Genomic DNA, 26076 nt, shown 5'->3' on the forward strand with positions numbered 1-26076 from the left:
GCAACGTGAAAGAAGTTACAGCCGAAAAACTGCAGATTTTCATCGTCATTTCTCCGCTGTTGGTCCTACGCCCTTTTTCATGTGATTTCTGAGTTCCTGGTGGTCCAATTACTCCAGAAAGGGTCATACTAATTGATTCCGAGACGGAAAATTTCCGACTCCAAAAATCACGAAAAAACTAAGGCTAACCCCTTTGGATTTTGGGCCAAAATTTCAGCGATTTTGGAAAGTGCTGCAAATAATTCTTTGAGGCTCTATTCCGACGTAATTTTGCCAGAGGAATCGATTGATCGCAGTCCCGATACGCTGCGAGCAACGTGAAAGAAGTTACAGCCGAAAAACTGCAGATTTTCATCGTCATTTCTCCGCTGTGGGTCCTACGCCCTTTTTCATGTGATTTCTGAGTTCCTGGTGGTCCAATTACTCTAGAAAGGGTCATACTAATTGATTCCGAGACGGAAAATTTTCGACTCCAAAAATCACGAAAAAACTAAGGCTAACCCCTTTGGATTTTAGGCGGAAATTTCGGCGATTTTAGAAAGTGCTGCAATCAATTCTTTGAGGCACTATTCCGACGTCATTTTGCCAGAGGAATCGATTGATCGCAGTCCCGATACGCTGCGAGCAACGTGAAAGAAGTTACAGCCGAAAAACTGCAGATTTTCATCGTGATTTCTCCACTGTGGGTCCTACGCCCTTTTTCATGTGATTTCTGAGTTCCTGGTGGTCCAATCACTCTAGAAAGGGTCATACTAATTGATTCCGAGACGGAAAATTCTCGACTCCAAAAATCACGAAAAAACTAAGGCTAACCCCTTTGGATTTTAGGCGAAAATTTCGGCGATCTTAGAAAGTGCTGCAATTAATTCTTTGAGGCACTATTCCGACGTAATTTTGCCAGAGGAATCGATTGATCGCAGTCCCGATACGCTGCGAGCAACGTGAAAGAAGTTACAGCCGAAAAACTGCAGATTTTCATCGTCATTTCTCCGCTGCTGGTCCTACGCCCTTTTTCATGTGATTTCTGAGTTCTCGGTGGTCCAATTACTCCAGAAAGGGTCATACTAATCGATTCCGAGACGGAAAATTTTCGACTCCAAAAATCACGAAAAAACTAAGGCTAACCCCTTTGGATTTTGGGCGAAAATTTCAGCGATTTTGGAAAGTGCTGCAAATAATTCTTTGAGGCTCTATCCCGACGTAATTTTGCCAGAGGAATCGATTGATCGCAGTCCCGATACGCTGCGAGCAACGTGAAAGAAGTTACAGCCGAAAAACTGCAGATTTTCATCGTCATTTCTCCGCTGTTGGTCCTACGCCCTTTTTCATGTGATTTCTGAGTTCCTGGTGGTCCAATTACTCCAGAAAGGGTCATACTAATTGATTCCGAGACGGAAAATTTCCGACTCCAAAAATCACGAAAAAACTAAGGCTAACCCCTTTGGATTTTGGGCCAAAATTTCAGCGATTTTGGAAAGTGCTGCAAATAATTCTTTGAGGCTCTATTCCGACGTAATTTTGCCAGAGGAATCGATTGATCGCAGTCCCGATACGCTGCGAGCAACGTGAAAGAAGTTACAGCCGAAAAACTGCAGATTTTCATCGTCATTTCTCCGCTGTGGGTCCTACGCCCTTTTTCATGTGATTTCTGAGTTCCTGGTGGTCCAATTACTCTAGAAAGGGTCATACTAATTGATTCCGAGACGGAAAATTTTCGACTCCAAAAATCACGAAAAAACTAAGGCCAACCCCTTTGGATTTTAGGCGGAAATTTCGGCGATTTTAGAAAGTGCTGCAATCAATTCTTTGAGGCACTATTCCGACGTAATTTTGCCAGAGGAATCGATTGATCGCAGTCCCGATACGCTGCGAGCAACGTGAAAGAAGTTACAGCCGAAAAACTGCAGATTTTCATCGTCATTTCTCCACTGTGGGTCCTACGCCCTTTTTCATGTGATTTCTGAGTTCCTGGTGGTCCAATCACTCTAGAAAGGGTCATACTAATTGATTCCGAGACGGAAAATTCTCGACTCCAAAAATCACGAAAAAACTAAGGCTAACCCCTTTGGATTTTAGGCGAAAATTTCGGCGATTTTAGAAAGTGCTGCAATTAATTCTTTGAGGCACTATTCCGACGTAATTTTGCCAGAGGAATCGATTGATCGCAGTCCCGATACGCTGCGAGCAACGTGAAAGAAGTTACAGCCGAAAAACTGCAGATTTTCATCGTCATTTCTCCGCTGCTGGTCCTACGCCCTTTTTCATGTGATTTCTGAGTTCTCGGTGGTCCAATTACTCCAGAAAGGGTCATACTAATCGATTCCGAGACGGAAAATTTTCGACTCCAAAAATCACGAAAAAACTAAGGCTAACCCCTTTGGATTTTGGGCGAAAATTTCATCGATTTTGGAAAGTGCTGCAAATAATTCTTTGAGGCTCTATCCCGACGTAATTTTGCCAGAGGAATCGATTGATCGCAGTCCCGATACGCTGCGAGCAACGTGAAAGAAGTTACAGCCGAAAAACTGCAGATTTTCATCGTCATTTCTCCGCTGTGGGTCCTACGCCCTTTTTCATGTGATTTCTGAGTTCCTGGTGGTCCAATTACTCTAGAAAGGGTCATACTAATTGATTCCGAGACGGAAAATTTTCGACTCCAAAAATCACCAAAAAACTAAGGCTAACCCCTTTGGATTTTAGGCGGAAATTTCGGCGATTTTAGAAAGTGCTGCAATCAATTCTTTGAGGCACTATTCCGACGTAATTTTGCGAGAGGAATCGATTGATCGCAGTCCCGATACGCTGCGAGCAACGTGAAAGAAGTTACAGCCGAAAAACTGCAGATTTTTGACGTCATTTCTCTGCCGCTGGTCCTACGCTATTTTTGACGTGTTTTCTCATATCCTGGGGTTCAAATTAGTCAAGAACTGGTCGTACACGTCGATTCCCAGACAAAAGATTTTTGGGCCACAAAATCTGCGAGAGAAATCGATTGAACGCAGTCCTAATACGCTGCGAGCAACACCTACAAAGTTACAGCCCAAAAACTGCAGATTCTTATTGTCATTTCTCTGCCACTGGTCCTACGCTATTTCTGACGCGTTCTCTGAGTTTCTGGGCGTACAATTAGTCAATATATGGTCGTCCAAGTCGATTGCCCGACAAAAAATTTTTCGTTTAAAAAAAATCCAAGGCTAACCATTTTGTATTTTTGGTGAAAATTCCGACGAATATGAAAAGTGCTGCAATTTTTCCTTTAGGGCACCATTCCGACGTAATTTTGCGAAAGAGATCGATAGAACGCAGTCTCAATACGCTGCGAGCAACGGGTCGAGAGTTACAGCAAAAAATCGAAAGTCTCATTTTTCACATGACTCTGTAGCTGGTCTTTTCTCCGTGATTTCACTGCTGATGGTCCTACGATATCTTGGATGTATTTTCTGAGTTTCTGGGGGTCCAATTGTTCAAGAAATGGTCATACCAATTGACTTCCAGAAGAAAGATTCTGCGGCCAAAAAAAAAGTAAGGCTCACTTTCAAAATGCAACATTTTCAATTCAATATTTCGACGAATTCGGAAAACGCAGCAAATAAATCTTACATCCACCAATGCGACGTAATTTCGCGCGAGACGTCGGTTGAAGGCAGTCTTAATACGCTGCGAGCATCGGATCAAGAGTTACATTCATGAAACGAAAGATTCCCCACGTCTTTTTTGTCACGTAGCTTCTACGCTCTTCCTGGTGAGTTTATTGGTTTTCTGCGAGTCCAATTAGTAAAGAAAAGAAATCGATTCTGAGATGAAAGATTTTTCGTTCAAAAAAAAGTAAGAATTACTCCTCCGAGGTTTCGGTGACAATTTTCGAAATTTTAAAAAATGTTTGAACGAATTCTTCGAAGCATCATAACTACACAATTATAAGAGAGCGACGAGTTCCGATAGAGATAGCGATCATCAGAGTTGGAGAATTCGGATAAATCAAGTAATGGTTCGGATAATTGAGGGTTCGAATGACTGAGGTTTGTATAGTCGAGGTCCTACTGGTCATCGAAAAATGTAGTATTGAACATTCCAATTCCAACACCTAGCAGTTACCTGTATGGCATTTTTTCTTAATCCTAACAATACTTGAACATTCTGCGGCAGAGATGTTTATTTTACAATCATTTTCTATTAATTCGAGCAAGATAAGATCTCCTTCAGTGAAATAAGATATTTCTGTTATTTTTAAAACAAAGTTTTTGTCAATCATTCCTTAATATTCAGAAACATTGCATTGAAATTTGTCTAAAATGATTCAAGAAATATTTTAACTTACAATGATACGTCGACACTAATATTCATATTCTGTTTATGTATTTTCAACATTCCGAGTGGTTCCTAATCGGTTGAAATGTTTCCTTGGAAATCGATACATTCCTTAAAATAATCGATGCTGTTTGGAGAAATAGCCGGCAATTTTTCCATCAATATGCTTGCGGAATCTCATTTCTTGTACCAATCACCCGACTAAATGAATCAAACTTGGAAGGAAAATTAATTCATGCATCATTGGATACAGAATCCAGGACCATTCGGCGGTTGCGCGGGTATGCCGCGTCTATTCATACGACAGGCGTGCTCTTCGAGGCGTTGAGCTGCATAACTCGCAGAAGGGTTTCGTTCGTGGCTCCACAGTCTCTCGGCTGTAGCACTTGCTCTTGGCCATATTCTTGGATGGACGTTCGTACTAGAATAATAATTATGCATCATCAACCGTGTTATGCGCTTCGGATCTGATAAAGATCCGTACCCATGTAACATTATTCAATAGACGAGGTACTAATAGTATTTCGTTTCGTTATATTTTTTGCGAGTACCTGTCGACAACTTCTCCCCACATGCAGGCTTCGCCGCCCATCACCAACTCCTGTTGTTGAACGGTGCTTGGAAATTGAAGAGGATCACAAGCGTAAAATTTGCGCCAATCCCCACCAGTCGCAAGACGGTCAAGGTACCAGCATGCTGATAGCAACGCATGAAATCCCGCCTTGGTTACAGCTGCCAATTTGCGCTCTTGATTACCCGTCCATACATGGACCACCGTTTCCGGCGAAAGATGAACACCGTTATCGAAAACCTTAAACATTCACAAGGGGTCTGCTGTAGTACGTCAAAGGTCAAATCTTATGTAATCAAATTATGCCATTATTTCACATTGGAGTGAATATAGTAATCGTCTCACTTGCGACAATGTATTTAATTCAAGCATGATACACTTCCGCAGCTGATTAGAAGAGTTGGGTGTGCCACAACCAGTGTACCGTACTAGAGTTAAAATGCCACAAAAATTTCAGTAGCGCAGATTGCAAATTAATGTATAAACCGTTTCGTATACCACATTAACCTGCAGTGTCGTTTATGGTCAACAATTATTTCTCGAGTAAATTTTATTTCCAAATATTTTTTTCTCAGTGCAACGTTCTTGTCTAACATTATTGTAACTGACTGCTTCGTCTTCATAATCCGAATTACAAAGCTGTATCTACCAATATGTTATTCGTTACGACACCGCGAATCTTGATTTATTTGATTACAAACGGCGTCGCAGTTTGCCAAAAACACGGATTTACACCCTTAGGATATTTTCATTCGGTCACTCGAATTACTACACTCAGAATCCCTATAGTTGAGTTTACTTTGGTCGGCGTGGCGACCTTGTTCGACAACACCCTATAGTTAAATGTCAATGAATATTCGTCCATAAATATGTTTATAACTCTGTAACATACCTCCTGCCAAACGATAGAGGTCGTATTGAGATCCTGAGTGATATTCAGAAGTTTCTGAATGTACTCTGCCTCTAGTTGTTCATATCTACCGTTCATGTGATGTTGGCGCATGTACTCACGAATGCGTGGATTACTGGCCCAGCAATCAAACGGCACTTCGTCGCCACCAAGGTGAATGTACCGTTCGGGAAAGGTGACGCCGATCTCGGTAAATAATTCACGAATGAATGGGTAGAGCTTAGACTCCGTTGGGTCAAGCGGCCCCAAGGTGCCATCCGGAGCTCCCGTGCTATCTGAACATTGAGAACTCGCATTTACCTTACGTGTATTATTCAAGGACCAATGTATATGATATACATTACAGAATGCACGGTAGGGATAAATGTTTCTTTGGAAAATATGTAATCTCAAGGAAATTTTTACTGCTGCAGGGCTGTTTACTAATTGAAAATAATAATTGGAAAGTTTGATTTGACAGGAGTATTTTTGAGCGCGGACAATTTCTCTTATTCAAAAAGAAAAACTTAAAACTAGAAACTGCGTTACGATACTTATCGTATAATATAACAACGGTAAAGCAGTACCAACCGTCGTAGCATGGGGTGAGTAGGTCAGGGTGTGATTCTCCCCAAGACCTGGTATGACCCGGTGTGTCAAATTCAGGTATCACTCGGATACCCCGGTACCTCGCATATTCAATGATCTTCTGTACGTTCTCCGGCGAATATGTCAGCGTGGGGTGGTAGGCACCCTTGGCAGAGAGCTCTGGAAAACGGGTACTTTGATACGGGAAACTTTGGTCATCAGTAATATGCCAATGAAATACGTTCATCTTGTTGTACGACATTGCATCCAAGGTTCGCAGTATGTCCGAAACTGGAAGGTAGTGACGTGAAGTATCCAGAAGGAGACCGCGATGTTGTAATAGTGGCTTGTCAATTATGGTCTGACACTTCAATGCAAGCTGCAAGTTAATTAATCGTTGAATAATTCGCCTTCAAAAAAGCACGAGACTTTTTTTTCTCGCAAAGTTGAGACTACTCCGGGAATTATTTTGAAAGTGGGGTTACAGATTTAATTAAAAGAATGTTTAAAAAAAACTGTGAATTATAAATCGTTATTTTTTTTGTTTTTCTTACATTCGGCCCATCCCCGGAACGCGATAGGAGGTGGGTAAACGTTTCGAGACCTCGAAGAATACCCCATATACTCTCGGCTTCGAGACTTCCTGCTTCTGTTGCATTGCGTATATCCAAGACATCTGTTCAAGGGAAAATAATTAAGTGGGTCGTATTTTTATTGTGTGTTGAGACCGAAATCGATATATTAAATAAAACGATAAAGCCGGTAGTGGAATAGAGCTAGGCGTTTCGAAAAATCAATTCGTGTAGATTATGCCACCCTGCTAGTACAGTATCATTTCTTTCGCCAATAGTCATTATTCTGGGGCATGTCGCCTCACCAGTGATTCAAATTCACCTCTGTAGTGACCACGTGGCTAGAAGGTTTTTTTTGCCGCATCTTATTTTTACCTCACCCTCTACGGTACGAACGTTATAACTCACAATCGTAGCCATGCACATACGGACATAAAATATTATACTTATAACTAAAACTAACTTAAGGTAAAGTTTATCTATTATTATACCGATTCAGCATACGCGCAGGTATACTTATACGAGTAAATCACTGAAAATGAGCTGTCGTAGATAAGAAGATATGTTTTAAATGAGGGTAGCTCGATATGATTATTTAAAACACAAAACTTTCTCGTGTAATAACGAAGTTGAAGTAAAAAGTAGTGGCTCAAAATATAAAAAAAAAGGAAGATTATTTTTAGTGAGTACAAACTCGTATTACTACTCTATATCGTAGAAAAATTATGTTTACGCAAAATGTGTTAATTTTGTCTGAATCATGTAAACGTGACTATTCGACGAGTGTTTAGAATTACCAAATCACAGAAGTTGTTTGCCAATCTTGTTTTCCAGTTTTTGGTAATACTGTGTGATAGTGTTGTTACATACGCTGCGCAAACAAAATAAGATAACGAGGCTGTTATCACCGTACGATTCCTTGAAATTCGATTCGGATACATGCAGATTATTTACAAAAATATTTATATATTTACATAAAAAAAATATTCACAAGCCTAATTATTCCGTCCTATGATTGATGAAAATATATTTACATTAGTTCATGATTAGCACAACCAATTAATTTTTGTATATTTGCTCAGACAGTCAGAAATGAATCATTATTTTGTCTTTTGATTGAAATCGTGTGGTGCAATTCGGATAATAGCTGATTACCACAATCTCTTACTGGACAAATGTTGTTTTGTCAAATGAAAAAAGTCCTAACAGATCATATTCAAAATCAGTCCGATACACGATCATAGTCGGGCTGGCAAAATACTTCATAAATACAAGGTATGTATTTTAAAAATACCTATATCTATACATATAGTACAATAGAATAAATTGCAATTGATCTATTACTGGATAAACCTGATTCGGTTTATGAATTCCCAAAAATATGAATTCAGGTTCAGCCGTATTTAAGTATAGATTATCACGGTTGTCAGTACAAGCAGAAGTTCGAGTGCTTTCCAACAAATGACATAACTCAACAAAAAAAAATATGATTGATGTCTTTGACCAGACACATAATCACTGGTATCATTTTGTGCAGTAGTGTATCTGTTCGACCTTCCTAGAAAGCACCATTGCAAATATACCTTACGGTCGAAAAGTTTTCACCGCAATGTCAGAAGTTAGGCTGGAATTGTATGCTATTAAAAGGAAAATCGTCTTACAGGATTCGTTCATGTTCAGATGGGGCATGTGCTCGCAAGGGCTTACTAGACGGACGTTCAAGGAGACAAGGTTTCCGGCAAATGAAGGGTGGTGCCTTGCGTGCGTCCGTGGTGCCGATCTGACTTCCTTAGAAGCCACACTAGCCTCCAAAGTCACGATGGCTGTGTAACGTTGAATCGCATCTTCGAGAATATCGCAGGTCTCTCCAGTTACCTATCAAAGACCAATAAGAATTGAGCAAGTACATAGATAATTAGTTGTTACGGCTTACAATTAGAATGAGTTTGGAAAATTGGTACAATTAGGGTATACTGAATCTGTGCCAAGACATACAATGGCGTTAAGAACTGTGAGTTGAAGTTTAATTATGACGTCGGTCGTTTACACCAGTTATAAAGTACGTTGGTGCATACTGCATGTGATATTTAAGACTCTGAGGTTCCTGTTTAATCGATGCGATTGCGTAAAAAACGAATATCAGGTCTCTCTGCCCTCAGATTGTGCCGTGTCTCGATCCTCAATGAAAACGACTCAATGTAATATCATGTTTTTCAACGATCTAGAGTATCTAAATCATGCCATTTGTTTCTTAAGTTGCCAACTCACCACAAACTGAAATACCGATGGCCGAAGAACGAGGAATCCGTCGTATTTTATCGTTTGATAAGGTTGAGGCCATGGTTCACCTCGAGTAGCGTTCACCAATGGTCCGGGATTAACACGATATGAGCTTTTCACGAACGTGGATGCGCACAAGATTCCCAGTAATACCCAAAACATCATTATTTATCTTTACGCTTATTTCCCAGATGACCTCTAAGCCAACTGATCAGTACATCCGTATTGCGCTCCAAGCGTTGCAGCCGAAGCAAGGAATGTTAATACGGAGAATTTTCTACGTAAATGAGACAAAGAGACTCGTTAATTTGACCTTCGATCGAAGATTGTCGGAAAGAAGAAACAATGTACGATAAAAAGAAGTGAAATGAAGGCATTACACATGCTAAGAAGGGAGAAGACACGCTTAGAAATGACACATTGGTCCTAAGAATACATGTAAAACTGTAAGGCGCAACTCTAATTAACAGAAGTAATAAAGTTATATACAAAAACCTCAAATTTTGACAAATTTACGCGTTACTTACATGATAGTTGTATTCTTAGTACTTCGTGTGAAACAAGTAAAACTAATCAATTTTAGTATGGTTGGCCCGTCACGTACAGCTGTGCACTTAATACGCGATAGCATGAATAATCGCAGCTGTAATTCAACGTCCCCAATTCATGGTGAATGTACCTAACACCAATCATAATCGTTATCGAGTAGTAGTAATACGTACTGACCCAGAGATACTTGTGGTTCAGCCATTTATGTGACCGCCCAATACTTAGGTATATGACAAAAACTAATGAATTCCATAACTTGAGACGCGTCAGTGTTATATTACATACATATTGATCTGAATTATGGTCAAGCTATCTAATACCGTTCAATGTTCTTGTTACAGCTCAATTATATTCTGGTTTCTAATTTATTTGCAGATTGTAACGATTATACGCTACTCATTACATTTGGCCAATTACTTGAATAACACATTTCGTAAAAGATTGAAATAAAATACTTGACTCACTCAACTGACAAGTGTTGCGTACAAAGTACATATGAGGTTATCGGACCTTTTGGCGGGCCAAGCTGCGACGACTGACTGAGGACGTCGCAAACGACTTGGCAACTCGAATATCGTATAACGTATGAACGGCTACAGTGCACGCCTCTAACGAGCATCGGGGTTATATTTAATGTCACTGACTTATCTTTAGTGCAGTATGTTTGTTAACTTTCGAAGTTATTTTCCACACGTATAATAGGTGATTGGCACGTTGATAATTTCCCTGCCTCCTACGACGACTTTAATGAATAATCAGATAAAACTAGTTTAAAATGCATGATATAATTTTTGGAAGTGAAAGTGTATGTTTCCATATTTTTCATCCATTAATTATTACGAGGAGGGGTCACATCCTTGAACTTACATGGTTGATCCCTCGATGTATAGTGACTCGAAAACGTTTTTGTAGAATTCCAGATTTCAAACTCAAGGCCCTAAACCTTATAGAATAACTTGTTCGAGTCACTTTAGAAAGAAATCAGATCCCACGTACATCTGTGCTCGTACAAAAGAGCCATAATAATAACTTTATTGAATCCTGTACGAAAATTCTGTGTCTCACAAAAACATTTCAGAGTGTGCCAAAATTAAGTACATTATACAACGTTATAATTTTACGGTGTGCAGCCATATGATGGGTATTTTTTAAGATTAATGGTAAATGCGTAATTGACATGTAATGTACAAGATTTGGAACACGATTTATACCATTGTCTTGTAACTAATGGGCATTTATACTCTGAAATTTAAGCTTACATTTGATCTACTATAGTAATCTGAAATGGATGTATTATAGGTAGGACACGGTAGCGTATATAATTGTAGTTTTATTAAATGCAGCATCAAAATATCATTTCACCAACATGAATATATTGGCAGTCAACGTACGTACTTCAAGATGCGAATATATGCTTTGCTATAACATGAACTACCAGACACTCCAGTTTTCTATCTTACGCGAACCAGTCCTAACTGGTAGATAGTACATGAATTTATAATGAATGGTAATATTGATGACAGGATGCTCTTGTGCACAATATTTTCTCAGAGATGAAACATTAGGCACACCCTCGTTGTTTTACTTAGGAAGGAGTACCGATATCATGATAACGTATGTTAGAAGCACAGCAATGAAAGACAATCGGTCCAGTAAAGTGGCGAAATGATGCCACGCGTTGACGCTCTCTGGATTAATTATAGACGATGTAGCACTCGATTGGATCAACCTAATATTGTCGTCTTTAGTTCCCATTGTCGTGGAGGTGTTTGGGTCCAAAGTTGCGAGCAGAATGAACTGGCCAGCCTTGCTTTCTAATATAAAGGAAGTCGTCGATGTCAGCCAGACCGGTGCGGGTATCGATATTCCTTTCAGTTGTCGAAGCAGTGCGGTTAAAAAAAGCACCGCGCTGGCAATGATCAAGGAATTTTTAAGGAAGACCACTGAAATTTAACGTTACTGTGCTGTTAATACACGTCACCTTATTCCCCGACCATCATTTGTTACGAACAATGATCTGGAAATAAATATGCTGGTATAGCTTACATATCGAGGGTAAAGTGTCACCGTTGAAGGGCACCTGCCAGTTAACGTCGATGATGCAGAGTAAATGACAGATCAAATTGAGGGCAGCCAGTACCATTCGTTCACTGTTCATTGGATTTAACCACAGTACCATCATGGTCAAGATGATTAGTACTAGAATAGTAGATACGTCGAGCGTAAGTTTGTATATACGCGAGGTGGAAAAGACGTTGGCTCCATGGTGTATACGATAGTTTATGTAACAAGAGTATTGTTTATAATTTTTTTGGTACTGTTCGAAGTACAAAAGCGTGGACTTTTAAGTACGAGGACGTAAAGGTACTTTTTTTTGTATTATCGCGAAAAAGACTACTATAAATACGGTACACAGGTGAAAAAATATCTGCAAGCTATGCTCGCAGTGCATAAATACATTTTCTTAACAGCGTGCGTAAAGTGCTACTTTTTGGAATATAGTGCGTAACGTAAGTTCCTACCTCGAAATGCTGTATCGAAATGACCTCACGTTACTCACGGTATGCCAAAAAATAGCACCTCACGCACGAAAATCGCAATCAAAAGACAAGCTCACTCTGTACTCGAACTGTTATAAAAAATACCGTTCAATACGCGTGAGATTTTAAGTTTTTACGCACTTGTATCAAAAGCTGCTATTTCATTACCATATAGTCCTTGAAATATAAGTATGTTCATTTTTGTGTATGTGTAAGGCATGTCTATTCCATTCAATTATATCAATACATATATGCATATTGTATACATATTACTGAATTCTTACGATACGCATATAATAGGCTTATATGCAGGTACATGCATAAAGAGATCTCTTCTAAAGCGGACTACTTCAGCATACAGTAGGGGGTAGATCAAAACATTAACACAAATCACGAAGTCACCTCGAGTAATTCGAAATACCAGATTCAAAAAATTCCCGCATGGGATAAGTATATACTGCACGCATGCACAATCGCTCACCAATTGCAGGAGCAAGAATGGTGGTCTGCATGAAAGTTGAATGCCGTTCAACGACGACATTATATGTCAATCTTGGGAATGTGTAATTCATTGCCTCGAACTTGTCAACTTTTTTCTTGGCGCTTATTGACAGAAGTTTCCATCGAGGATTCGGAGTGAAATCAGGCATTTCAAGCACCTAGAAATTAAGTGAATTTATGGAGAGCCTATTGTTGTTTGGATGACGGACACTTCACTATCTTAAACATGTAAATGTAACAGATTGGTAGTAGTAGTTGCAAACTTGGTAACTTAATTTCACCAAATTCAGGTGGCGGATGTCATTTGAGAATAATGTTATCTGTTGATCCTTTGTCTAATTGTTACCTAGTGGTAAACGGGAGATGAGTGGAATGGAATTGTACTACATTACCCCGTCATCGAAAAAGTTATAATCTATCTCTTCGCCCGTGTGCGACCAGGAGCCAAGGTAAAGGGTACAGTTATGCCTGTCAAAGGGCCAGTGCTGATAATTTGCTATGCAGTGTGACATGTATTTCATCGCCGGGACACAAGCTACCTGTCCACTGCTATGTAGAACACAGTCAGTTTTTGGTATCCCATACTGTTCACGGTCTAAGTTCCCGCTGTGAGTAACGGAAACATATAAATCTGCATTAACTGATTCATTTGGGAATTCCAAATTTTAGTAAAAGTTGTCGAGTACGATTTCAATTTGTCGAAAAATAATTTTCAAGAGTGTCTTACGAGTTGTAAACATATAAATGAGGCATCCAAAGTTCATCACTGGACACCTGAAGTGAGCTGAGATTTCCGAATTTTGATATACTCCATTTCAGATGTTCGTCTGTCCAAATCTGAAAGGTAGATCCAAATTTTTCAGTTGCCGTTATCTGTGGAAGTTACGTAACTCCAACTTTCAATGTTTCAGAATTCATGTCTCGAACTACTTAACATTTTCATTTTGTTTTACTCTCAGAACGATCTGAAATAAGTTTTGTGAATTTTGTGATCGAGAGTATTTGCAGGCATATCACTGTTACACGCACTTTTTTTTATTTAGAAAAATACAACTCATTCAACGTTTGTGCAAGCCTCGGGTACAACTGTCGAAATACCAATACACCAAATTGTCCTTTACCGCGGACTCTCGATATGTTTGCCACCCAGCACGTAATGTTTCAGATATATTGATGAAATGCTTCATTTCGAATATTTAATTCCAAATATTTGAGAGATTTTTATTTAATTTAGAGAAAATTTTTGGTACATGCACTGCAGCGTGGAAACAGATGGGATGCATTGTCGATCATTCCTTATTAGGAGTCACAAATTTCGATGCATCGAAGTGAACGTTGCAATGTATGTATTAAGCAGAACGTACAACTTCAGAATTCTACTCTGAACAATGATGATGAATTGAATCAATTATAGTTCCTTATAAAAGACATAATTGTACAATGGAATGAGAATTGATGTATTAAATTTCAGTTTAGCCTTCTCTTACTGGTGGCCAGTTAAGGACTTCGTTCGAAATTATTTTTGCAACCAATATATGTGTTGCAATTTGTATAATATTACGAATTTTTCTTTTTTTTTACGTTAATGTACTTTCAACAAAATTGAATCCGTTTCACCAGTTTTTCCCAATTTGATCATATTATTACATACAATGGTAAGAAGCTCATAGCCAACTATGCTTTCCAGGAAATATCACACAAATATAGAGTAGAGTGACGTCGCGTATCAATCTCATATTAATGCCTTTAGAAGTCCGCCACGGATTCAGAAGATTTACTTAGTATTATGAAATAAAAGAAAATGTCCCAGTTTCAAATTTTCCACAGACTTGTTTGACGAATCTGAAAACGCTTTTAAATCCTGCGAGTTGGAATTGAAATTTTGCATGCTTGTCTACGTTTACATGTGATTTTTTGTTTCTGCACTACAAGTTTTAATTTAAACCAGGGGCAGTGTACACAATATCTGGCGAAAATTGAGTCGTAGCTGTACTTTTCGTTCAACCTACAATTCAGATGTTGCTCATGCTGCATCACTGAAATGCAATCTCTTGTTACCATAGAATTAATCACCAGTAGTCAGTTATTGTTACATTAGGTATAGCAAAAATACCATGCGATTTATAAGTCTTGAGATCAAAAACGACAAGGATGCCTGACGAATACGAATATGTAATTGCATTTGCCTATCATGAAGTATTTATTTGACAACGTACCATTGCCATCCAAGCGTAGAGTATGAGGGTATTTGCGTGATCGTCCTACAACAGTCAAAATTATCACAGCTATTTAGTTTGCGTCAGTGTGAAATCATACATCAGACTTAACGTACAATGTCATTCATCCCAAGCGTATAAAAGGTCTTTATCACTGACAAGGTACACCAATCCCCCCCCCCCCCCCCCCCCCCGGCTCCCCTCTCGAATTTGTAGCAACTCATGTATGTTGTGGAACATTGAAAACTAAAAAACACGTACTTTTATTGAATGACGGAAAACGGTTTGAAGGGGTGTAAGCGACCCCCAAAGATGAGCCTCCACGGGACGGTTTCTTGATGCGCTTGATGTATTTGAATGAGACCTCGTTAACCAAAACGTGTATTTCAGTTTTCAATGTTCTACAACATACATGAGTTTAAAGAGCATCGGAGGGGGATACCAAACTAACGTTCCTTGTAAGTTTAACAATGTCCATATTTATGCAACGGGTCTGTTACCCTCAAATCATAGCCCACCATTCAATCTGTGCTGATATCCGATGAAGCTGATTTAGTGAGTTTTTGCTTTGTACTCTCATGATCTCGCCCGATCTGCCTTTCGACGAATGACCTTGTACACTTCGCAGATCGGGATATTTAAATTAATCAACTAATTAAACCATGTAAATCATGCTTTCATGTAGTGTAGGATACGTCTGTGGAGGCGTCAACAGTTTCTGTGCAGTATTTGACAGACAAAATTCACCAGAAGTGCTGAATTTCGATAGAAAACAGAGAACTTTTCTACGAATCCAATATCTGCATGCATGATTCATGAATTCCTTAATCGCTCTAGTTATAACAGTCCCGCAAAGTTCAAAGTATTTTGAATGATGTGAGAAGATATCATTGTGACAATAAGAATGATTATATTTCAGTCATATATGTACACGGGAGAACGGGGCTAAATGGCCGCACTGAAAAACAAAATCAAAAAAAATATGATTTGCAAGCCATTTTGAATATTCATTAATATTTCGAATACGCATCGTATATAACTTTAATTCGATTGAATTCAGTGAAAAAAAGTCAACCAATGCGGGATAAAATCAACCGCTGTAAGATCAGTAAAAACAAGTTGTAGGTAGTAAAAACAGGTACTTCTCACCATATTTCAAACCAATTTCATTTTTCATGCATATCATTTGAACATAAAGTCTGGTAGATTTCAAATTTTTTCCATCTAGCCATTTCTTAAGTCTTCGCGGAAACTTTTTGGAACATAGACGCCCAGACTGACAAAGAGAACGATTTTCTTATAAAAACATGTTTCTTGGATACCAGAAGCCCGAAAACGTGAAGATTCCTTGAAATTAAAAAGTTACTTTTGAGCTAAGCGAATACCTTTTTTATACCACCACAGGCGATGAAAAGTGAAATCTGTAAAAGCAAAACTTCTATTGCAAAACGAACGCGTAAATCATCAAAATCAACCTTACGCGTTAATCACTCCAATGCAGACGATATGGCATGTATTTATTGTATTGCATTCTACTCAGAATCAACTGAATTTCAGATTGAATGTTCCAATTATAAATATTGAGCTCACGATTTTTGTGCGAGTGTGAGTAATCGAGTATTAAATCATCAACTTGTTAAATGGGAAAATTACTAACCTTAATTCAACATAATGTTCTAAGTTAAATTATAAATCCTCAATATACCTTACTTACACTATCAATTATCAATTTTTCATTTTCTTTGGAAGGGTTCACGTAGTCCCTTGCTTACTTCCTAAGAATAAAAGAGGAGTTCACTTAGCCCCGTTCTCATCTACAGATATGTAATCTAAAACCCTAGGATATCTTACGAATTCGATGAACTTTGGGATGAGTTCCAAATACACCTTCGTAGCATTATCTTGGTGAAGGGATGGACGGACGTAAGTATCGTAGTCACAAAATACATGTTTTCTTAGTTGTAACGTCATCGAACGATTCTTCACTTGATCCTCGGGACACTGCGAGTACGTGTCAACTATACCATAAGTTTGAATTAAAGTCATGAGGTAGGAAAGACAAATTTTCGAATGTGATGAATCAGTATACTGTTTTGAGGTGCGATGAAAAAATTAGATTTCAAATTTATCGCCATGCAACACTCACCTGAGAATTGTATTGTATTATTAACTGCTAACAAGATAAACCCCAACACCAGCAACCTCGTCATGGCTGAAGAGTTAGCCGATACAACGTGGACTGAAAGCATACGTGACAAGAGTTTAATAAATCTGAGTCACAGAGAAGGGTGAAATGGGTGCATGTATCACGCCCATGAAATTTGACACTGATTGTGAATAACGCCCACATACGCAGGTCAAGCTTATCGAGGGCTGATTTCATTTAATGATATCTTGGATGGGAAGCGTAGTTTCACTTGAGTTTAAATGCACTAGATCATGATCGTTAGTATAGAGATCTCATTGCCGCACCAGTATTGGAGATAAGCGTGTCAGTTTTATCGACAAGCGCAGGTTCCGTACACCATCAGATCCCTTCCGCACGCGTCGTATGCGAGATTCTGACTGACCCATGATAAGTTGAACTTTTCCAATTTTCAGCGAGGTAAAAAACCAAAATGTCTTGACACTAACGCCACTCTACAGATGTGATTTACTACAAGTAGAATTCGTTATGGGGACTGGTTTTTAGGGTTCGTTATAAGCATATACATAGGTATATACCTATGAAGTTCGCCTTTTGACCTTTTGTTTCTGTGGGATAGAGATAAATCACCGATGTACGTCATAATGTAATACCTTGACAAAAAATATTGATCTTGATCGAGTTAAGGGATTTTTAAATTGACCGAGCAATAGATCCTCGCACGTTTGCGCACGGCCGAAATTTAATGGAATACGGCACTGAAAAACGGAGTACAGTAACTCAAAGTGCGTTTAAACTGCACGTTTTATATGAACGAAGCTATAAATTGATCAGCCGTTATGTTTATGTGGGTCAAGTACAAGTCATACGGAATTCCCACAGAGTGGAAAATACATATATGGATATTGAAGCAAAAGTGAATAAATAATTGGTTTGTATATTTGTTGTAACAGGTTTCAATACAAGATATTGAATCTCTGTGCTTTAGATTCCTCATAGACAAAAGCAATCGGCGTAAGCTGTACTCGACACGCGTGGATTTTGCAATTCCTGCAAGATATTGACCCATTGAATGAGAAATGTATTTGAAACAAAATTTTTGAAATACAGGAACCTGTTCCAACTAACATATATATTTCCAATACCAATCGCAGGCAAAACCATTATCATTCTATAGAAGTATAATAGAGTTATGATACTTTCTTTATAATACAATAATTTGTCATTACCCATTCCTACTATACCTATATATCATTATAGCGCTATAGCGATGCTGTAACGACAGCAACGTAACACTCGTACATACAAGTTTGACGTATGTGACTGCATTGCGTATTTCGTATACCTACATGTATACCTGCGTATGACGATTCCAATCGGAATATGTCCTCATGACGTCAGAGCCTGATTGTCGGTGCCATTTTATCACCACATAACCTAAGTTTTTTATTTTAATGGAGGCAAATCGGAATTCTCGGGGTTTCGAATTACTCATATCACATAAATTAGTGAAACGTAATCAACGATATACCTATTCTGGCATCCACACGCGAAAAAACACGGTCAACGGTCAGCTGTCAGCCTGGTTACATTAGTTTGATTTTTTGCCACCAGACGAGTGACGACGCGCTGCAAAGTAACAATCCCAATACATACCTAGTCATAGTTAGAGGATGGGGCGCATGTAGGCCGGTTCGTACGGCCCTGGGGCCTGAATTGCGGCGTGGAATTCGGACAGCGGATAGACAGTCCTGACAGGGGCAGGCAACCGCCAGCGCCAGCCGGACGTTAGAGAAAATGGTGTTGTGTTGCGATGTGCCCGTTTGTTGACGATAAATTTCGGCTATTGTGTAGATGTTTCTTGGTAAGTGGTTATATCATCGCTGATAGGCGGGATTTTATACGCGACACGAATTTTCCGAACACTTGAGTGCACGGTGGTTAAGATATCCTGTAAAATGTGAGTTGTTACTCTCAGGTCCGAGTCGCCATACTCCGGTCTGAAACTTCACTCGCCTTTTAGTTTTACCACCGATTTACCGATTCTCCTCACACAGAGCTCACCACCAGCTTACGATTTGTCCGTCAATTACCACGTCAATGAATTCCGTCAAATCTCGCGTGCCGAAAGTTACGCAGCACATATCATAGTTGCGATGAAACATTCCTTACCCAAGATACCTAACCTTTCTATTATCTGTGAACTCTGATATTATTTCGTTTGTATTGGCCTTCTATACTGAGAATACACGCCTGCAATTAAATCCAGTGTTCAGGCTTGACAGACGCCCAACTCCCGCCCTTGGCATATCTTCCAATGTATTTAAATTCGTCATTTTTCCTCCAACTCCAAACTCATGCATAAGAAGTGTGTTAACTTCGAGTTTCCAGGAAGTGACACCCATTCCCCCTATCCCCACTTATATTCTGACGATTCAAGATCTGTCAGCACACTTCGGGGGTAGGCAGAGGGGGGACATTACCTAGCCTAGCCTTGCCTCGCCCTTATCAGCCGTAGCCAATTTATTAGTTTGCTGAAAAATTACACTATACCTATGTGATTTTACGCAAACTTTTCTACGAGGCAGTTAAATATTCTGATGATATGTCGATCGTTCGGTTAATCGACCAACTTCTCAAATTTGACACAAGTTCAACAAAAATCATTGTAAAAGTTGAACAATTTCGTTGCGCAGTAAGTTCTATACGCTCTCAAAATTCGTTAGTCTGTCAGCGCCCCATTGTAAGTGCTATATCCAATCTCGTTGGCTAATTGTCAAGAACGATGACTAGTCGAGAATGCCTAATTTGTTCAATCTCTGGTATATTGTTTCTAATAGATGTATGATACTTGATATCGCGTTAAAATACACGAATTTATCATAAAAACCATATAGCAATAGACGCAATGGATCAAGTAGAGTGTTTAAGAGTGTTGTATAATGTGGCTTATTTTTAAAACACTGTCATTCCAACGATTAGAATTACTTATTTAATTGATGCAATTAGAGTCGACGTATGGGATAATTTAGATGTTTCCTGCTAGCAGTAGTCAGGTTTCTGAGTGGAAACATGTTTCAAGGATTGATAACGTGTATTCGATTGGGTAGAATTGAAAAGCTTTGGTGAAGAAGATTATTTGCGTACAAAATTGATTGCTTCTGACATCCTAGTTTAGTTAACAGATTTCTGACATCGTATCTTATTATCTTCAAGATAATGGTAAATTTCCATATAAGCAACTGTAAAGATCGCTTACTAAATAAAAGGTGTTTCTGAAGCACAGCCAAGGCAACTCTGAATTTAACCATCTACCTTGACTTGTCAATAATTAGCTACTTATGCAATACTTGAATATATCAACTTAGGAGTATTGGTACTTTTATAATTTTACAAAAAATTTTAATATCTTTCAAATTTAGGTGCAGAACGTATAGCGAGTGAGCCGCCAAGATGGGCAAGCTCCTGTCGAAGATCTTCGGCAACAAAGAGATGCGCATTCTAATGCTGGGGCTGGATGCTGCTGGGAAAACCAGTATCCTTTCACTGCAATGATTGTCAAATATTCCAATAATAGTACTTGGCAATATAACAGTGTTCGCAAACTAAAAAGAACCATACACACTATATATGCAAAACATTTCACAAGATTTTGTCTTTTAGTCTTGTATTAATCTGTCTGTTTCTAAGCATTTTCATATAATCCTTACCTCATACATCAGCTATACTATATAAACTCAAACTAGGTCAATCCGTGACAACGATACCCACCGTAGGATTCAATGTAGAAACTGTCACGTATAAAAATGTTAAATTTAACGTTTGGGTGAGTATAAGTTATACCCATTGGGTGTTTCCTTACGTGTAAAACCTAATTTAAAGTCAAAGTGTTGTACTTTTAGTGGCTGTAACCACATATGACTAAAACAGACAATTTAGGGATTGGATTTTTTTTTCTTTCACTTGATATTAAAATATATTATATTTACGAATACGATAATTCGATACTTATTGACAACGAAGTATAAATGCTTTTTGCATTAAACAAACTGATTGTTGATTTTTTTTTTGTATGTTCAGGACGTAGGGGGGCAAGATAAAATAAGACCACTGTGGCGCCACTACTATACAGGAACGCAAGGACTTATATTTGTGGTCGATTGTGCAGACAGGGATCGAATAGACGAAGCGCGACAAGAACTACATCGCATAATAAATGATCGAGAGATGCACGATGCTATTATTCTAATTTTTGCCAACAAACAAGATCTTCCTGATGGTAAGTACCTATTATAATAATTTAGAGCAATATCAACAGCGTAATGTTCGAATGTTGATATTTTTTGCCAAGTTTTCTTTGCCTCCGTCATTCCTTGATACAACATTTGAATGCATAACGGCAAGTGGCGTGTGATTGTTCGTGCAACTATTGACCTTGATAACTTGATGGCATATCATGAAAACGGAAATACTTCCTTTAGCAATGAAGCCACACGAGATCCAGGAAAAACTTGGGCTGACCAGGATACGTGACAGAAACTGGTATGTCCAGCCTTCGTGCGCAACAACCGGCGATGGCCTGTTTGAGGGGCTTACGTGGCTCACTAGTAATCATAAGTTATGAACAAATAGTTTAGCACGCCCCTTTGACCCAATGCCGGGCCACCACACACGCTCCTGATCATATTGTATCCGACCAAGTTACCAACTTTACAAATACTTGACGAACAGTTCAATTTTCTACGTGTCTCAAAATCACAAAATTACGAGCGTTCCTATGTCATTCTTAATTTTAACTCTGATACTGACTACATTTTGCCGGCTGGTAGCTCAAGCACTTCAAGAAAAGCTCAGTTGTACAAATTTCAGATGATAGTAAGCGATCACATCTTTACTTGATAAGTGTTATTCTTCTCAAAAATCTGTGACACTATGATCTGCTAGAAAAATTAGTACCCGGTTGACAAATATTTTGCACACAAGTTATATCAATTACATCGAAATTTTCTTATCTGCAATGACGGCAAGAAATTTTCTTCTTTTCAATTAATCAACCTGCAACCTCAGATAAATCCATTATGAGAATTGAGCCAAGTTGTCAAGTATTTATAATAAAGCCATCAGTCACCTCGAGATGTCATCTCGATGAGCGTGTTGCTTTCCACTACCTTCTTTCTTTCCCTGTCAGATGTAAAAATTTGTTCACTTTTTAGTTTTTAAGGTCTTAATAAGATGTTGCAATTCAAGAGTAATAAATATGAAACAGTACGAAAACAATTTGTCTATGAAAAACATTCTATCCAGAGCCGTCATACAAAAAATTTAGTACTCGCTGTATTTCATAAATACAACACTGCGATTAGGCTCAAACCTTCCCGTAATGTAATGCGTTCATTCAAAATTCTTTGTTATTTTCTTTCAACGCGGCGAAATCATTATTTATAAAATGATACTTCGGTTAAGTGAATATAATTCCTCAGCCAAACTGACCTTCTGTATATCATTATTGTGGAATATGAAATTGAGAGGCAATTTGTTCAAAGAGACTATCACAATTGAAGAAGATCCTGGTCACACTTGCAACTACAGAATATGAAAATTTAAATCACGCTATATGTTTCGCTTTTTAATTGCAAAAGGCAATGATCCATCAGGACCAAAGTTTTAGTATGGCTAGGCGAATCTAATAAGAAGTAACATGAAATGAGACAACACAAGTATTTAATACTAAATGGATGATAGAAAAATTGTTGTATTTGTAATTCCGATGTCATAATATTATTTTCAAAGAATCATATTCATTATTTTTACTGCACATACATTATATACTATGTATAAAAATATCTGTCGTTGGTAGTCTTATATAAGTAAAGAAAAATACTTTTGTACCAACTATCGACAAGCTTTCAGCTACAGCGATGTGCTTTCTTTTCAAAAATTCATCATGGGAGCACATCCGGTCATTTGCCTAGATTCCTAATCTCATTCCAATTGCTGAAAGCTTGAGGAAAGTTTCATTCAAGAAATCAGTGAATAATATACGTTCCTCGTCGTGAGCCGTGCCACGTCAAGTCGACACCTTTGTTATTCTGTCTAGTGATGTGTATCCGAAATAAAACTCACGTTTATTTAAAAATCCATGCTTACCAATACGTAACTTGTGCGACTACTGCCAAATGAAAGTCCAAAATATTAATTACGAATCTGTGCAACTGAGTACAGAGAGCTTGGAATTTTTTATAGCTACGAAATAACGAGGGCTATTTGGGCGCCAATAATCTGTAATAATAATTGTATTTAGGTATCAGTAGCTATACTTAATTGGCTATTGGATCTGTTCACTCTTCTACTATTTTGGTGTGCGTCTAAAAGCAAACTTTTATATTGTTGTCACACAAAGTTGACTGAATGAACGGTCTCCAAAGTATGCAATGTTGCCAAAATTTGTCGAATTTTTGCATCCGTTGCCTTGACTGAGTAAGTTGAAATATTACGTAAATGTTTAAAGTTTTCACATAGAAATGTCAAGTTTTACGTATTCCTTTCATGTATATGCATATCATCGAACGAAGGCGAGTTTAGTGTGCAAATACGTGTAGTTAAATTCCGATTTTTCATTGTATTCTAACATGCTAGGGGCCATTTAGCTGTTAGGTGATCTTTTTCTCTAAGTTCGATTGAATGCACAGTTATTTCAAAATTGGAGACATTGCTTATAACATTGTTATACATCTATACATATTATACGGTACGCTCATGTAACGGTTACTGATTAGTACTAATTTTTAACAATAATAAAATTAGTCACATTTTATAAATGCAAACCTGTATAACTTACAAACAGAAATGAAAAACAATTATCTGCATGTACATTACTACATCTTGTATAATAAAGATTGTTTGAATTCAACACGGTATTCTTAAATGATTGTATAATCCCAGAAATACACCCAAAACGTCGTTATACATATAGGCTCAAGTGTCTCGCAAGTGCAATGAAATTCCTACGCTTATTGGTTGTATTTTCAGCATCTGAAAGTCAAAGTCTGAAAGCCTTGAAACATTCTCCAATCATTTTCCGCGTGTATCGAATAATTGGGTAATTGTAACCATTTCCGAAGAGTAGAAAATTTTCCAAAAGCGAAGTAAAGACCGAGTCAAACTGAACAGTGTGTGGTCAAAGTTGCCTGCGATTAGGTGCATGGCGTAGTCGCTCTAGTTGCTAGCGATTAGGGACTTGCGGCGTTGACCGTGAGGCTGTTACCTGCACGCAGCGCAATAGTCTTCGCTCGCCAGGTTACGTTGATACAGGGTCCGAATAAATTCGTTCTAGCGTTTTTCAAAATCTATTACAACTCGAATGTGAGAAAGATACAGCAGTTCAACAGCAGTTAAAATACGACGTTCAACTTGTTGCGTTTCCCGATTTTAACTTCTCAATTATTCATTCTAATTCCCAGTGACTTAATATCATGCGCAATAGTTTTTTCTTGCACAATAAATTAATAACCATATATGCCCATAAATTAATGCATATCAGCGGTATAAAATATGCGTAAAGGGTATCACCTTATCCATGATCTTGACACATTCGTATTTCAACTGGGACAGTCATGGAACCCGAAACCTCAGCCCGAACAATACTGAAGTACAGACCCTTTGGATCAAGCTTTCTGAAACTACAAAAGATTGTTAAGGTATAATTTATTCAAATATCAGTATCACAAGTTGGAAATCCCAGAATTTATTTCCACCATAAGCTTATACTAACATATTATAATTATTTTACATAGTATATTACAATTTATGTAACCAAACGCAATATGGCCACCACAAACATTTAAATCATTAGAGATGGAAATTATTACAACTGTTGAAATGACAGTTTACTGCACTTTTGTGGTAGAATAACAATGTTCTTCGAATCAAACTAACCATCAGGTTGAAATCCATCATTTCGTTTGACGCGTTCTCCTAGGTGCGGGTTTATTTTATAAACAAACATTCTCACCGATAAACTATAACGAGCTTCATGTTTTGTAATTATAAGGCTCTTTTAACCCCATAATAATCTGCGTAAATATGTCGCTGCAATATCGTACAAAACCGCACACGTTGCATCAGGGTCTAGAACGTCTTACTAGATTTTCAGTCAATGCAGGTGGACTTATTACATATCCTTACCCACATTGCTACGAAGCTTCAAGGAATTGCATGCTGTTCTTCTGACTTGAATGGAATACTGACGCATGTAATATATCAGATGCGAGCGTTGAAAATAGTACACTCCGAAAGTTATGGAGAAAATGAAATTTAGTTTCTTCATTCAAAACTAGCTTGCCCGGCGAACTTCGTACCGCCTAACAGTCAATGAATGTCGTGTTAACTTTGAGCTAAACTTGAGTTATGATTTTATTAACGTAATAAATGGAATTTTTATGTATAATTTTTTATCCGTGAAGTTTTCCGATATTTTAATAACTATTCTGCTATTCGGGGCGGAGACAAATCCAACAAATCAAAGATTATAAAAATCGGTTCAGCGGTTCTTGAGTTATAAGTGGTGTGACTAACTCGACTTTGTTTTATGTATATAGATGTAATATTATTTTATAAAATTTTCTGTCACACTCCATTGCCGGATTAATTATTTGTAAAAAACATCTGTAATCGTGGGAAGTTAATGAGCATAATTCGTCGGCTGTCACAAAAAAACTCCATTGCATCTCGGCACTTGGTTCAACAAAAGCTCACCTCAGATTTTGGTTAAAAAAAACTCCATCTCAGAATTTCGTTCAAAAACGTATGGTCTCGGAGATCACTGTGGACATACAGTGTTGTTCAACCAAGTTCTGAAATACATAGAATGTAGTTGCTCTCAGTCAACGAATTGATTTTGCACATATTTGGTGAAAA

At 38.2% G+C, this 26076-nt stretch overlaps 3 protein-coding genes across 5 annotated transcripts; 1 reads left to right on the plus strand and 2 right to left on the minus strand.

Moving 5' to 3' along the window:
* Positions 1-4465: 4465 nt before the first annotated feature.
* LOC124415865 (beta-hexosaminidase subunit alpha-like) lies at positions 4466-10228 on the minus strand. Its single transcript, XM_046896547.1, has 8 exons — positions 10043-10228; positions 9197-9406; positions 8590-8803; positions 6911-7032; positions 6360-6735; positions 5772-6064; positions 4860-5119; positions 4466-4729 (listed from the first exon to the last, which is right to left on the minus strand). Exons 2-8 carry the CDS (start codon positions 9371-9373, stop codon positions 4549-4551), a joined length of 1623 nt encoding a protein of 540 aa, XP_046752503.1. The 5' UTR covers positions 9374-9406; positions 10043-10228; the 3' UTR covers positions 4466-4548.
* A 659-nt stretch (positions 10229-10887) lies between these two features.
* Positions 10888-17418, minus strand: LOC124412554 (neuronal acetylcholine receptor subunit beta-3-like). Its single transcript, XM_046892532.1, has 8 exons — positions 17161-17418; positions 16866-17032; positions 15015-15059; positions 13526-13635; positions 13191-13404; positions 12779-12956; positions 11804-11956; positions 10888-11700 (listed from the first exon to the last, which is right to left on the minus strand). The coding sequence occupies exons 1-8, from the start codon at positions 17261-17263 to the stop codon at positions 11339-11341; spliced, it is 1332 nt and encodes a 443-aa protein (XP_046748488.1). The 5' UTR covers positions 17264-17418; the 3' UTR covers positions 10888-11338.
* A 1464-nt stretch (positions 17419-18882) lies between these two features.
* Positions 18883-24070, plus strand: LOC124412563 (ADP-ribosylation factor 6). Of its 3 annotated transcripts, none has more exons than XM_046892544.1 (5): positions 18883-19024; positions 20583-20695; positions 20883-20986; positions 21241-21439; positions 21642-24070. In XM_046892544.1, the coding sequence occupies exons 2-5, from the start codon at positions 20614-20616 to the stop codon at positions 21782-21784; spliced, it is 528 nt and encodes a 175-aa protein (XP_046748500.1). In that variant the 5' UTR covers positions 18883-19024; positions 20583-20613; the 3' UTR covers positions 21785-24070. The 3 variants fall into 3 exon arrangements, with proteins under 3 accessions (XP_046748500.1, XP_046748518.1, XP_046748509.1); XM_046892562.1 differs by lacking the exon at positions 18883-19024 and adding an exon at positions 19094-19120; XM_046892553.1 differs by lacking the exon at positions 18883-19024 and adding an exon at positions 19317-19855.
* The last annotated feature ends 2006 nt before the right edge of the window (positions 24071-26076 follow it).

This window comes from Diprion similis, chromosome 2, assembly GCF_021155765.1.
Source record: "Diprion similis isolate iyDipSimi1 chromosome 2, iyDipSimi1.1, whole genome shotgun sequence".
Classification (NCBI taxonomy): domain Eukaryota; kingdom Metazoa; phylum Arthropoda; class Insecta; order Hymenoptera; family Diprionidae; genus Diprion; species Diprion similis.